Genomic DNA, 14745 nt, shown 5'->3' with positions numbered 1-14745 from the left:
ACTTGAACACGGGAGGCAGAGGTTGCAGTGAGCTGAGATCGTGCCACTGCACTCCAGCCTGGCAACAGAGTGAGACTCCATCTCAGAAATAAATAAATTAAATAAATAAATAAATAAATTCATCTAGTGATGGATATTTAGGTTGCTTCTACTCCTTGGCTATTGTGAATAATGCTGCAGTGAAGATGAGTGTGCAAATATCTCTTCAAGATCCCGTTTCCAGTTTTTTTGGATCTGTACCCAGAAATAGAGATTGCTGGATCATATGGTAATTCCATTTTTAAGTTTTTGAGGACCCTCCATACTATTTTCCATAGCAGCTCCACTATTTTACATGCCTACCAGCTGTGTGCAAGGGTGCCAACTTCTCCATTTCCTTGCCAACACTTACAATTTTTTTTTAGTGGGCATTCCAGTGGGCTTGAAGTTTTATCTTACTGTGGTTGTGATTTTCATTTCCCCAAAGATTAGTGAAGTTGAGCTTCTTTTCATATGCTTCTTGGCCATCTGTGTATCTTCTTTGGAGAAATCTCCTTTGCTTTTTTTTAATCTGCATTATTTTTTGTTGTTAACATAGGATTTCTTTATATATTCCGAATATTATGTTGTTAACATAGGATTTCTTTATATATTCCGAATATTAACCCTTTTTTAGATACATGGTTCACAAATATTTTCACCCGTTCCATGGATTGCCTTTTTACCCTGTTAAGTTTGATGTAGTTCCACTTGTCTGTTATTTCTTTGTTAACTGTGATTTTGTCGTTATATCTAATAAATCATCGTAAAATCCAATGTCATGAAGCTTTTCTCTGAATTTTCTTTTTTTTTTTTTTTTTTGAGCTCTGTCACCCAGGCTGGAGTGCAGTGGTACAATCTTGGCTCACTGCAACCTCTGCCTCCCAGGTTCAAACAATTCTCCTGCCTCAGCCTCCTGAGTAGCTGGGATTACAGGCGCATGCCACCACGCCCGGCTAATTTTTTGTATTTTAGTAGAGATGGGGTTTCACCGTGTTGCCCAGTCTGGTCTCAAACTCCTGAGCTCAGGTAATCTGCCCGTCTCCGCCTCCAAAGTGCTGGGCTTACAGGCATGAGCCACCGCTCCCGGCCTCCCCCATGTTTTCTTCTAGGAGTTTTATACTTTCAGTTTGTAGGTTTAGATCTTTAATCCATTTTGAATTAATTTTTGCATATGTAGGGTAAGGGTCTAAGTTCATTCTTTTGCATGTAGATAACCAGTTTTCCCAGCAGCTTTTTTCTTACTTTATGGATTCATTTTTTTCCTCAACTTTTATTTTAGATTCGAGGGGTACATGTGCAGGTTTGTTTCATAGGTAGTATTGCATGAGGCTGAGGTTTGGGGTACAAATGATCCTGTTACCCAGGAACTGAGCATAGTACCCAGTAGTTAGTGTTTCACCCCTTCCTTCCCTTTCTCCCTCCCTGCTCTACTAGTTCACAGTTTCTGTTGTTGCCATCTTTATGTCCACAAGTATCCAGTGTGTAGCTCCTACTTATAAGTGAGAACATGCTGTATTTGGTTTTCTGTTCCTGTGTTAATTTGCTTAGGATAATAGCCTCCAGCTGCATCTTAGTTGCTGCAAAGGACATGATTTCATTCTTTTTTGTGGCTGCATAGTGTTCCATGTATATGTACCACATTTGCTTCATTCAATCCACCATTGATGGGCACCTAGGTTGATTCTGTGTCTTTGTTATTGTGAATAGTGCTGCGATGAACATGTGAGTGCATGTGTCTTTTTGGTAGAACAATTTGTTTTCTTTTGGATATATACCCAGGATTGGGATTGCTGGGTTGAATGGTCATTGTAAGTTCTTTGAGAAATCTCCAAATTGTTTTCCATAGTGGCTGAACGAATTTACATTCCCACCAAGTGTATATAAGTATTCCTTTTTCTCTGCGGCCTCACCAGCAACTTTTGTTTCTTGACTTTTTAATAATAGCCATTCTCACTCATATGAGATGGTATCTCATTGTGGTTTTGATTTGCATTTCTCTGAGATTAGTGGATGTGGAGCATTTTATTTTGTGTTCGTTGGCTCCTTGTATGCCTTTGGCGAAGTGTCTGTTCATGTCCTTTGCTCATTTTTTAAGGGGGTTATTTGGTTTTTGCTTGTTTAATTTTTTAAGTTCTTTTTTTTTTGAGACGTAGTCTCGCTTCATCGCCAGGCTGGAGTGCAGTGGTGCGATCTCGGCTCACTGCAACCTCCTCTTCCTGCTTTCAAGCCATTCTCCTGCCTCAGCCTCCTGAGTAGCTGGGACTATAGGCGCATGCAACCACGCCCAGCTAATATTTTGTATTTCTAGTAGAGATGGGGTTTCACCGCGTCAGCCAGGATGGTTTTGATCTCCTGACCTCATGATCTGCCTGCCTCAGCCTCCCAAAGTGCTGGGATTACAGGCATGACATTTTTTTAAGTTCTTTGTAGATTCTGGATATTAAACCTTCGTCAGGTGCATAGTTTGCAGATATTTTCTTTCATTCTTTAGGTTGTCTGTTTACTTTGTTGATAGTTTCTTTTGCTGTGCAGAGCTTTTTAGTTTAATTAGGTCCCACTTGTCAATTTTTGTTTTTGTTGCAGTGGCTTTTGAGGACTTAGTCATAATTTCTTTCTCAAGTCCAATGTCTAGAATGGCGTTTCCTATATTTTCTTTTAGGATTCTTATAGTTCGAGGTCTTACATTTAAATCTGGAATCCATCTTGAGTTAATTTTTATATATGGTGAAATGTAGGGGGGTCCAGTTTCGTTCTTCTACATATGGTTGGCCAGTGATCCCAGCACCATTTATTTAATAGGGAGTCCTTTCCCCATTGCTTATTTTTGTCAACTTTGTCGAAGATCAGATGACTGTAGGTGTGTGGCTTTATTTCTGGGTTCTCTATTCTGTTTCATTGGCCTGTGTGTCTGTTTTCGTACCAGTACTATGCTGTTTTGGTTACTGTAGCCTTAAAGTATGGTTTGCAGTCAAGTAATGTGATACCTCTGGCTTTGTTCTTTTTGCTTAAGATTGCTTTGGCTGTTCAGGCTCTTTTTTGGTTCCATGTGAATTTTAGAATAGTTTTTTCTAATTCTGTGAAAAATGATGTTGGTAGTTTGATAGGAATAGCATTGAATCTGTAGGTTGTGTTGGGCCGAATGGTCATTTTAACGATATTGATTCTTCCAATCCGTGAGCATGAAATAAATGGAAAAACATTGTTGCTGTTTGTTGTTGTCGTTGCTGTTTGTTTAGTGATTTTCCTAGACTAATTCTGTTAAATCTGCATTCTTTTTCAGGTGTAGGCACTGGAGTCTGTGCTTGGTTAGCTTAGTTGTCAGCTAAGGGTTAGATAGAGATTTCTTTAAATGCCTTGAACCAATAAGCCTTCCAGTCTTTGTCAAAGGGGTCTGTGTGTTTGGGTTGCCTTCAAGTGCCTTGGAAATTTACAACTCTGCCTTAGCTTTCACTTCTTGCTTGTTCAGAGCCTCAAGGTCAGCCAGAGATGTTAGAGTAGGGCCTTCTTGGGTCGTTCTTTGGCATGTGCACATTCTTATATATGTGCATAATTTCTAAATTCCCAGAAATGTTTTGTTGCTTTTCAAATTCTACTATTAATGTCTAATTCTTACTTTTACTTTTAACTTTTTCTGGTCAGCTTCTTGTTTGCCTCACCTAGTATTACTGCCTCAAGCAACTGTGATGTTAAATCATTGCTGTTGATTATTTTTGACAAGCACCCTTAGGATGGGGTTGAATATGGTCAGATTCATGTAAGTCCTTAAAAGGCAGCTTTTCCAGGGAACTTAAGGACAGATTAAATTGTGATAAGTCTTTGAGGATAGGGCATTTAGGGGAGTCTCAAACTTGTTTTGTGACTTACAGTGGCTGCGAAGTTACTGTTTTTTACAACTACCGTAGTCGCAAGGCTGCTGTTGACTTAGGGAAAATACCACAAGTTAAAGTGGCTCAAAGCTCACTACTCTTTCTGAGATCCAGTTATTTGTCTTGAATAAATGTTTCTTGGATTGTTCTAATCCCTTGGTTAAATTTCACAGTTCTAAAAAAGTTGATTTTGAAATTTTGTAGTGTTGTCAGTGCTTTTATGAAGAAGTATATTTTCAGAGGTCTTATTCAGCCATTGCAGAAGTGCTTCTTCTGTAACATTCTTACACTTTTCCCCTCCTTCTTGAGGAAGGTTAAATTGTGAGGAAAGGTTCCTAAATGATGCAGATTTCTGAACATATCTTCTAAAGGCATTAATTATAAGAAATAGATATATGTTTTAATAATTTAATTTTGTAATAGCAGTGAGAGTACAGCTCATAGTTAATTAATTTGATTATCAAATTCAGTATTCTAGTTTTTAAAAATAAATATCCTTGGAAATATATGCTTCCAATAATTTCATTTATAGACAGTAGTATACAAAGCAGAAGTGATCATTTTACTTAATAAAGTCATCAAAGCTAAGTCAATAAATTACATAAATATGTCTTACTGATAAAATAGTTTCATAAGTAAACTGCTGACTTGATTAGATGGAATACTAATTACATTTTCACAAATATAAAATGAGTAAAAATTCTCATTTTCCTTGAAATGTATACTTATTTAGATTGAATATACTTTTTATATATTTTTTGCAGGGTATAAATCTTATTATTCTGTGTTCATTGCAAAATTGGTTCAATTGAAGCAAAGGACATTAATATATTGAAGTTTGGTAAATTAAAAATTATGTATAGTTCATTTTCATGCTGCTAGTAAAGGTATACCCGAGACTGGGCAGTTTACAAAAGAAAGAGGTTTATTGGACTTACAGTTCTGTGTACCTGGGAGGCCTCACAATCATGGTGGAAGGTGAAAGGTGAAAGGTATGTCTCACATGACAGCAGACAAGAGAAGAGAGCTTGTGCGGGAAAACTCCCATTTTAAAAACCATCATATCTCGTGAGACTTATGCACCATCACAAGAACAGCATGGGAAGGACCTGCCCACATGATTCAGTTACCTCCCACCGGGTCCCTCCCACAACACGTGGCAATTCAAGATAAGATTTAGGTGAGATCACAGCCAAACCACGTCGTGTGTGTGTGTGTGTGTGTGTGTGTGTATGTGTGTATGTGTGTATAATGTGTGTGTGTGTGTGCGCGCACGTGGCTTAAAGTAACAAATTTATTATCTTACTGTTCTGGAAGTCAGAAGTCTGAAATAAGGTGTACTGGACTAAAATCGAAGTGTTGGCAAGTGTGTATTCCTCCTGGTCTTGCCTTTTCCAGCTTCTAGAGGCTACTTGCATTCCTTGGAGCAAGTCCCCTTCCTCTATCTTCAAACCCAGCAACATAGCATCCTCAGATCTCTTTCTTTTTCTCTCTTTTTCCATCATCTTGTCTCCTTCTCTGACTCTGACTCTCCTGCCTTGTTTTGCTCAGTAAGACCCTTGTAATTATATTGGGCCTCTGTGGATAATTTAGGATAATCTCCTTATGGTCACAATCCTTAATTAATCACATCTACAAAATCCCTTTTGCAGTATAAGGTAAAGTATTCGTAGGTTCTAACAAATAGGATGTAGATATCTTTGGGCTACTATTATTCTGCTTACCACAATAATAGTAAACCTTTTAAGACAAAAGTTTTCCAATTAAATTTTTAAAAAGTATAAAACACCTACTGAAAAGTGCTGGCATCATGTATTTGTGCAACTTGGTTAATTTTCACAAAGTAAAATATATATGTACTCAGCATCTAGAACAAGAAACAGCCCCCCATAAGTCCTTTGTGCCCCCTCAAAGGGTTTACTGCTTTCTAGGCTCTTAAAAGTACAGGTTAGTTTGGGCCTTTTTACGATTTTATAAAAATGGGAATCATACTGTGCCTTCTCTTTTGTGTCTGGCTTTTTTCACACAGAAGGTTTGTGAGATTCATTTATGTTGCTGGGAATAGTAATGATTTGTTCATTATTACTGATGATTTAGTACTTTATTTTAGGAATAGATAACAATTTAATCCCAGTTTATTGTTGGATATTTGGGTTGTTTCAAGTATTTGGCTAATATAAATAGTGCTGCTATGAACATTCTAGTGCATGTTTTTACATGCCCCATGCAGGCGTTTATTTTTAGTGGAATTGCTGGGTTATAGGAGAAGCATATGATCAGCTTTAATAGATATTGATACATAGGTTTCCATTGCAATTGTACCATTTTATACTCCCATCAGCAATGTGTTCCATAACTCCACATCCTCATCAACACTTGATATTATAAGTCCTTTCATTTTGGCCATTCTGGTATGGTATAGCTGTATATCTTTGTGGTGGCAATTTATATTTCCTCGATGGCTGAGTTTGAACACCTTTCATATATACAGTGTTTCAAACATAGGAATATTGTATACAGAAAACCATGTATAGCAGAGGCACCAGGAACTGGTTTCATAGGAGACAATTTTTCCATGGAGTGGGGATGGTTTTGGGTTTAAAACTGTTATACCTCAGATCACCAGGCATTAGCTTCTCATAAGGAGTGCACAACCTATGAGAAACAGTTCACCATAGGGTCTACGCTCCTGTGAGAATCTAATGCCATCGCTGATCCTACAGGAGGTGGAGCTCAGGTGGTAATGCTCGCTCACCTGCTGCTCACTACCTGCTTTGCTGCTCACTTCCTAACAGGCTACGGACCAGTACTGGGTCTTTGGGACATAGGGAGAGAAGAACTTATTGAGGCAGGGTTTATAGAGAGCCTCAACTTACAATATTGTCATTGCTAAATTAGAAGTGGATACAGGCATATCTAAAATATTGTACTTCTTTAAAAAAGGTTTTTATTGTAGTAAAATACATATAAAGTTTGACATTTAAACTATTGTTTTGAGAGTACATTTCGTTGACATTAAGTATATTCATGTTGTATAACCATTACCACAATTACAATTTTTCTGAGAGGTGAGTTATGCACTTAAATCATTTCAGCATCCCACAGTTTTCTTAAACATTACCAGAGAAGAAAATTTGCTTACGTATTTATTGTACAATTATAAACTCACATAGATAAAACATAAAAATTAAGCTTTGAATAGTTTGAACAAGCTACCAGGGGAGAATCATTCTTCCCTAGTTGTTAGAAGTTTATAACTTCAGATAACTTTTTATCTGAAGTTAAGTTAATGCTAATCTTCAAAGTACTGAGTCATATTAATTCAACAATTACTTCTTATCTATTTCTATCTGTATTGTACCATTCTGAATCATAGTATGGGTAAGCCATGAGTAACTAAAATGCATGGTTTTTGTAACCTTTACCTTAATCATTTTATGAAATAGTAGGAATGTTTTTCAGAGCCATCTGTTTAAATGTTCAGTATGATTATCTGCACTTTTCTTTTCATCTTCAGATTATGACTGTACCCAATGACCCTTACACTTTTCTCTCTTGTGGTGAAGATGGAACTGTTAGGTGGTTTGATACACGCATCAAAACTAGCTGCACAAAAGAAGATTGTAAAGATGTAAGAATTAAATTTTTATACAAATGATGCAGAAAAAATTAAGGTTATAATTAAAATTGGTTATAATTAAAGTTATAATTAAGGTTATAATTAAAAGTAAGTTATGTGGATGGTAAGATTATGGGTGAATTTTTAAATTTTTGTTTTGCTAAAATATTTAATAAGCATATAGTTTATAATCAGAAATTGAAAAATGTAAAATGTTAATATTGAAGTTGGAGAACTTATATTTTAATTGTACATTTAAAATATATTTATGAAAATTCAAATAATTTGTTCAGTATATACTGTCTAATATTATAAAAACCTGAAGAATTTATATCAATGTATCTCATTTACTCATGGAAACAACTTCGACTTATCAAATAGCAGTTATAAAAGCTTGTGGTAGTTTATTGTCTTTTTTTCTCCTGTCTTTTAAACCAATAATTACATGTTATCTTTTTTAAAAAGAAATAATAAGATAGCATGCTATCAACATCTTTGTTCAAATTTAGCCCACTTTCCTAAAGATAATATCTCTACTATCAGTTTTTTATGCTTTAATACAATTAAATTAATTAATTTATTTTTTTTGAGACAAGGTCTCACTGTGTCATCTCAGGCCGGAGTGCAGTGGTGCAATCCTAGCTCACTGCAGCCTCAATCTTCTGGGCTCAAGTAATCTTCCTGCCTTAGCCTCCCGAGTAGCTGGGACTACGGGTGTGTGCCACTATGCTCAACTAATTTTTTTTTTATTTGTAGTAGATAGGAGGTCTTGCCATATTGCCCAGGCTGGTGGTGTCAAACTCCTAGGCTCAAGTGATCCTCCCGACTTGGCGTCCCAAAGTGCTGAGATTACAGGGATGAGCCACTGTTTTTGACTTTTAATACTATTTTAAACTTACAAAAGGCCTGAGAAATCATTCAGTCTTTTGACCCCAGACAAGTAATTCCAAGTGATTTTTCCTGACATACATTATTTAGAGCACAGTAGTTTTTCCTTGGATCATTTTGAAGTAGTAAATGAAATAAGAAAGTACTATTCAAAATATGTTTTTACTGAAAGTTACAAAAAAAAAAAGGTACTACTGTTAATCAGGTTAAGTGCTTGCTAACTAAACCAGTTACCAACTGGTTAACATGCTTTAGGGGAAAAAGATTATTTTATATATTTGAAACAGAAATAAAACAAAAAGTAGAAATTGAAAAACCTTTAGGCTGGGTGCGGTGGCTCATGCCTCTAATCCCAGCACTTTGGGAGGCCGAGGCAGGTGGATCACAAGGTCAGGATTTCGAGACCAGCCTGGTCAACATAGTGAAACCCTGTCTCTACTAAAAATACAAAAAATTAGCCGGGCGTGGTGGCAGGTGCCTGTAATCCCAGCTACTCGGGAAGCTGAGGAAGGAGAATTGCTTGATCCTGGGAGGCGGAGGTTGCAGTGAGCCGAGATCACACCACTGCACTCCAGCTCGGGTGACAGTGCGAGACTGCATCTCAAACAAAACAAAACAAAACAAAAAAACCTTTAAACATACAGTTTAATCAGTTTTTTTGTTACGTATTTGTATATACACAGATATGCAAATAGGGAAGCATTGAACTAAACTCAGAAATAAGCTTAAATATCACGTTATTGGGGTGTTTGATATACCTGTTTCTTAGAGTAAGTGGTGGGTACTAAATTTTGTTATTGCAAACTCTCTTAAACTATTTTAGTGTTTCAGTGTAGTAAGATTTAGTTGTGTTTTTCTAAACAAAACCCCCAGGAAAATAAGAAAACAAATCTGATAAGACGTGAAAGTAGTCTTTCCTTAGTAAAACTTTTCCTTTATGTATAAAAGTGAAATGAAGCAGAGAGTATAAAGAAAAACTGGCAACTAGAGTAATCCTTAACTACTAAAAACTTAGAATTATGAAAGGCATTTGGTTAATGAATTCTATGTAATGAGGGTAATGTTCTGAGATTAGTAATTGAACAGAGTATAAGGTTAAATTGACTTAAAAACATTACTGAGGGGCCGGGCGCGGTGGCTCACGCCTGTAATCCCAGCACTTTGGGAGGCTGAGGCGGGCAGATCACCTGAGGTCAGGAGTTCTAGACCAGCCTGACCAATGTGGAGAAACCCCATCTCTACTAAAAATACAAAATAGCCAGGCGTGGTGGCACATGCCTGTAATCCCAGCTACTCTGGAGGCTGAGGCTGGAGAATCTCTTGAACCCAGGAGGCGGAGGTTGCACTGCACTCCAACCTGGCGACAGAGCAAAACTCCATCTCAAAAAAAAAAAAAAAAAAAAAAAAATTAGAAGAATGAGGAGTGAGAGTCATTAGACAAAGCAGTATGGAATCAACAGAGTACCTTCAGGATATGTTTGGGGTACTAGCTCTTACATTTTCTAATTCTTCTACAGAGATAAGTAATAACATTATAGTAAGACCTGTCTTTTGCAGGGTTTGTATTTATATGTGTACTTTATTTTTGAGCTGGTTAAGGAGAAAGGTTTTATAAGTAAAAAGTATAAAATATAGAAGTCAGTTAATTTTTTGTTATATTTTAATAGCAATGATTACAATTAAAATACTATGAATAAGCCTAGGCAACATAGTGAGACCCTATTTGTACAAAATTTTTTTAAAAAAATTAGCCTGGTATGGTGGTGTGCACCTGTAGTCCTAGCCACTTGAGAGGCTGAGACAGGAGGATCACTTGACCTCAAGAGTTTGAGGTTACAATGAGCTGTGATCACACCACTGTAAGCCTGGGCAACAGAGCAAGACATGTCTCAAAAAGAAAAAAAATATGAATACTATATAAATAATCAATAGTTATAGACAGTATGAGAGATTTGTCATAGGTAGATTATAACTCCATCTTTGCTGTCAAGTGGACCAATAATAGCAGGCATTTCTAATGGTACTAATGACTTAGTGATACATTATATAGGTAATTTTGAATTTTTTACATTTCTAAAGATGTTCATTATTCATGAGTATGGGAATATTTAATAGGCATTTTTGAGAAATAATTCAAATTGTATTATAACATTGTATGAAATGTAGCTAGTTTAGAAAGAGTTTTAATTGTCACATAAATATGAGTTTCTTCAATTATTACCATCTTTTTGTAGCTGGTGCTGTTCTGGTATAATTACTCAGTATTTTCAGTCTTATATTTGAAAGTAATTTTTATTTTTTCCTTTTTAGAATGTATTTAATTGCTCAAATACTGATCATTTTAAAAATCCGTATTTTAATTAAGTTTAGTATTTTCATATTTTTTCTTACTTTAATTGGTTTATAAGGAAAGTCTACAATATTGTGGTAGAAATCAATCAATTTTGGAGTTGTATGGCCAACTATAAAGAAAAGAGTATCTTCCTTAGAAATATTGATTGAGTATATTTATTTTGATTTCACATAGGCTGAATGTATTAGAAATATTTCTAGTAGAAATCTGAAAAAAAAGTTAAAAGAAAGCCGTATTGTTTTTCCACTCATTGTCATTCTTGACTGAATTAGGAGTTCTGAGAATGGTTATTCTAATTACTAATGAGAAAATATTTTAAATATAATTTCACCTCTGCTGTATAACTATATGTAATTGGTATTATGTTATGTTTTGTAGGATATTTTAATTAACTGTCGACGTGCTGCCACGTCTGTTGCTATTTGCCCACCAATACCGTATTACCTTGCTGTTGGTTGTTCTGACAGCTCAGTACGAATATATGATCGGCGAATGCTGGGCACAAGAGCTACAGGTAAGAAGATAATATTAGAGAAAATGTAGGACTGTCAGTTCAAAGAGTAAATCTCTATGACATTTTCAGTTTTAAAATTTCTTGTTTGTTATAAAATTTCAGAAAATAGTATTTGTTTAATATGGATTATTATAAAAAATAACATTTCACCAAGTGTTTATGACCCTTTGGGATGATACTTTTGCAGTTTAAAAAGTTGTAACATTTGATGTATTAGTTTGGCAGGACTGCCATAACAAATGACCACAAACTGGGTATCTTAAAGCAACAGAAATTTATTCTCTTAAATTTCTGGAGGCTCAGTGTCTGAAATCAGGATGTCTTATGATTGGTTTCTACTGGAAGCTCTGTTCGATGCCTTCTCCCCTAGCTTGTGGTGGTTGCTGCCACCTTGGCATCCCCTTGGTATAGATGAATCACTCTAATCTCTGCCACTCTCTTTACATGCAATTTTCCCCGTGTGTGTCTGCGTTTACATTTTCCTCTTAGGGCACTAGTCATACTGGATTTGGGCCCACCCCTAATCCAGTTAGGGTGAGGTGGGCCCTAATCCAGTATGACCTCACTGTAACTAACTACATCTGTAAAGGTCACATTCTGAGGTTCTGTGTAGACATGAATTTTGGGGAGACTCTGCTATTTTTCAATCAAGAAAACAATGGTAAATGTGGTAGTAAGAAAATTTAAAACAGTGACTTGGGTATGTATTAATGTGTAGCATATATTTATTCCTGCTTACCTTAAAGTGCTGTTAATAATGCTGAATACTGAATTTGAATCTAATATAAACTAATGCTCTTTCCCTTCACTCACTATAGGATCAAAGTACTTCCAAAATAAACAATTAGAAGTCAACTTCCATTCACATTTTTTCAGTAAAGGAAGGCCAGGATTACACACACACACACACACACACAAACACCGAATGCACATTCATATATTCACATATTTTATATTGTTAAAAATAAAGGTGGACTTGGGCAGAAACCAACAATGTCAGTAAAGATGGACATAGATTATTGAGATGGGAATACCAGATGAGATCTTTCTTTTCGGAACTGTGATAGCTTTTATTTATATTGCTACATTAAGTCACATATCTAATAATAATTGAGGAGTCCAGTCTATTTGGATATGTACATTTAGGGGAAACAGTAATATAATATGAAATAATAGGCTTAATTATTGTTTCTCAACAGGTGGACACAATTGACATTTTGAGCATGATAAGACTTCATTGTGCAAGGTTATACAGCTTTGTGGGAGTCTTAGAATTTAGCATTCCTGGGCCCCCAGGGCACAAAGTGCCAGTTGTACACCTATCTGTCATATTGCATTGAAGACTACCAGAGTTAATTAAAATTGGAATAGTATTCTTAACTCTGTACTATATAACAGGCAAATTTCATGGCAATCAGAAATTTTTTTAAAAAGTAAAAGTTGTATAATCTTAAGGATATTGCATACATTGCATACTAATGTATGTAGTATGCTAATAAGTATTAGCTTTTTGTAAAAATTTGTTATCTTAATTTGGGGGGAACTTTTGGAAGATGACTTCGTGTGATTGTATTTATAAATCATTTTCCTTGATTAACTCATTTCAACAAAGCATACGTAATCTGGAATTCTAGACAATCATGAATTTTTTTGGTAGAGGTGTTACCTTTATACCATATTCTTTTTTGTTTTGTTACAAAATCTGACTGCAGAGGAAGAACCTCTACTGGAAATAAACGTGATGGCTTTTATTTATATTGCTACATTAAGTCACATATGTAATAATTCAGATTAAGCGTTTTAAAAAATGTTTTTCTTTAAACATTATTAATTTTAAATAACTTCTTGTTTCTTTTTTAGGAAATTATGCAGGTCGAGGGACTACTGGAATGGTTGCCCGTTTTATTCCTTCCCATCTTAATAATAAGTCCTGCAGAGTGACATCTCTGTGTTACAGTGAAGATGGTCAAGAGATTCTCGTTAGTTACTCTTCAGATTACATATATCTTTTTGACCCGAAAGATGATACAGCACGAGAACTTAAAACTCCTTCTGCGGAAGAGAGAAGAGAAGAGGTAGGTTTACTCAAAACCATGTCCTTTGGCCGGGCGCGGTGGCTTATGCCTGTAATCCCAGCGCTTTGGGAGGCCGAGGTGGGTGGATCACCTGCGGTTGGGAGTTTGCAACCAGCCTGACCAACATGGAGAAACCCCGTCTTTACTGAAAACACAAAATTAGCTGAGCGTGGTGGCACATGCCTGTAATCCCAGCTACTCAGGAGACTGAGGCAGCAGAATCGCTTGAACCCGGGAGGCGGAGGTTGTGGTGAGCCGAGATCACGCCCTCGCACTCCAGCCTGGGCAACAAAAGCGAAACTCCGTCTCAGAAACAACAACAACAACAACAAAAACCCCATGTCCTTTATTCAATTCAGAAAACAATTCAGTGACTCTTGGGGCCTAAAGGCCAAAAAAAAATATTAATTTTCAAGGCACTTACAGTTCAGAAAACAAAAAACATGAGACATACTTGAAAGAATAGAAGCTAATAAATTACTATCAGTTATTACTAATTATAATTAGCAATTAGTTACTAATTACTAATAGTTACTAATTACTAATTATAGTTAGTAATTACTAATAATTTCTAATTATAATTAGTAATGACAAAAATAGTATTTTTGTAATTTGTGTTATAATTAATAGTAACAAATAATTACTAGCGTCTATTCTTAATAATGTATTAGTAATAATAAATCACTAATTTATTATTGGTATTCTAAATACTATTTCTAAAGCCTTATCCCTAACAGTGAATTATTAGGGATAAGGCTTTAGAAAAAAATATTTTAAATTATTTTTAAGGAGAATATACTTGATAGCAAAATGTTTATCTTAACTTTGTAGATGTACAGCAGCAGCAAGAAAGATCAACAGTGCTAACACTTGCAGAAAAGGCGATTAAAATAATAGAAAATATGATGATAAATTTCCAAGAGACTAAATGTGTATGTCCATGGATCAATAGAAGTTTTACCTATTACCATTTACTCTTCATATATGGACAGCAATCCCTTTCTCTCCCAATTGTGCCTCTTTCACAGTTACATACTAGTGATTTATAACATTAACGTTAGGTATATTTTACAAAATAAATATAAGTGGGAAAAAGATAAGTTAAAGTAGTTGTATATATTGAAAAGTAGGTGAATGAATTACTTTCACAAGACTACTAGAAGATAATGAATTTATTATTTATAAAAGGGGAAAAGTAGAAATAAGGTATCTTTGACAGTACACAGCTGTAGAAAAATGTTTGCTTTAACCTGTTTAAACTTCTTTCCTCAACATGTTTTTCACTTTGGCTTTTTTATTTTATAATGTCCTGTGTTATTCACTCTGAACTTTGGCTTGTAAAAGTCTTTTGAAATTAACCATTGATTTTTATTTTCAGTGACCTTTTGGTATTGGCTCAATGCCTATTA

The 14745-nt window shown here is 35.5% G+C and overlaps 1 protein-coding gene across 26 annotated transcripts in view; it reads left to right on the top strand.

Moving 5' to 3' along the window:
- Positions 1-14745, top strand: part of DCAF6 (DDB1 and CUL4 associated factor 6) — a 138349-nt gene that overhangs the window by 43994 nt on the left and 79610 nt on the right. For all 26 annotated transcript variants that reach the window (XR_010157391.1, XR_010157383.1, XM_063811648.1 and 23 more), the window contains 3 exons: positions 7405-7518; positions 11126-11261; positions 13122-13336. Coding sequence is in view for 24 of the 26 variants with exons in the window: in XM_001174797.7 (XP_001174797.2) it covers positions 7405-7518; positions 11126-11261; positions 13122-13336 (465 nt within the window). In the remaining 2 variants the exon portion in view is untranslated. The remainder of the gene's footprint in view (positions 1-7404; positions 7519-11125; positions 11262-13121; positions 13337-14745) is intronic.

This window comes from Pan troglodytes, chromosome 1 (genome assembly GCF_028858775.2).
Source record: "Pan troglodytes isolate AG18354 chromosome 1, NHGRI_mPanTro3-v2.0_pri, whole genome shotgun sequence".
NCBI lineage: Eukaryota > Metazoa > Chordata > Mammalia > Primates > Hominidae > Pan > Pan troglodytes.
Note: the sequence above shows the minus strand (reverse complement) of the source record. Positions and strands in the feature narration are given on the sequence as shown.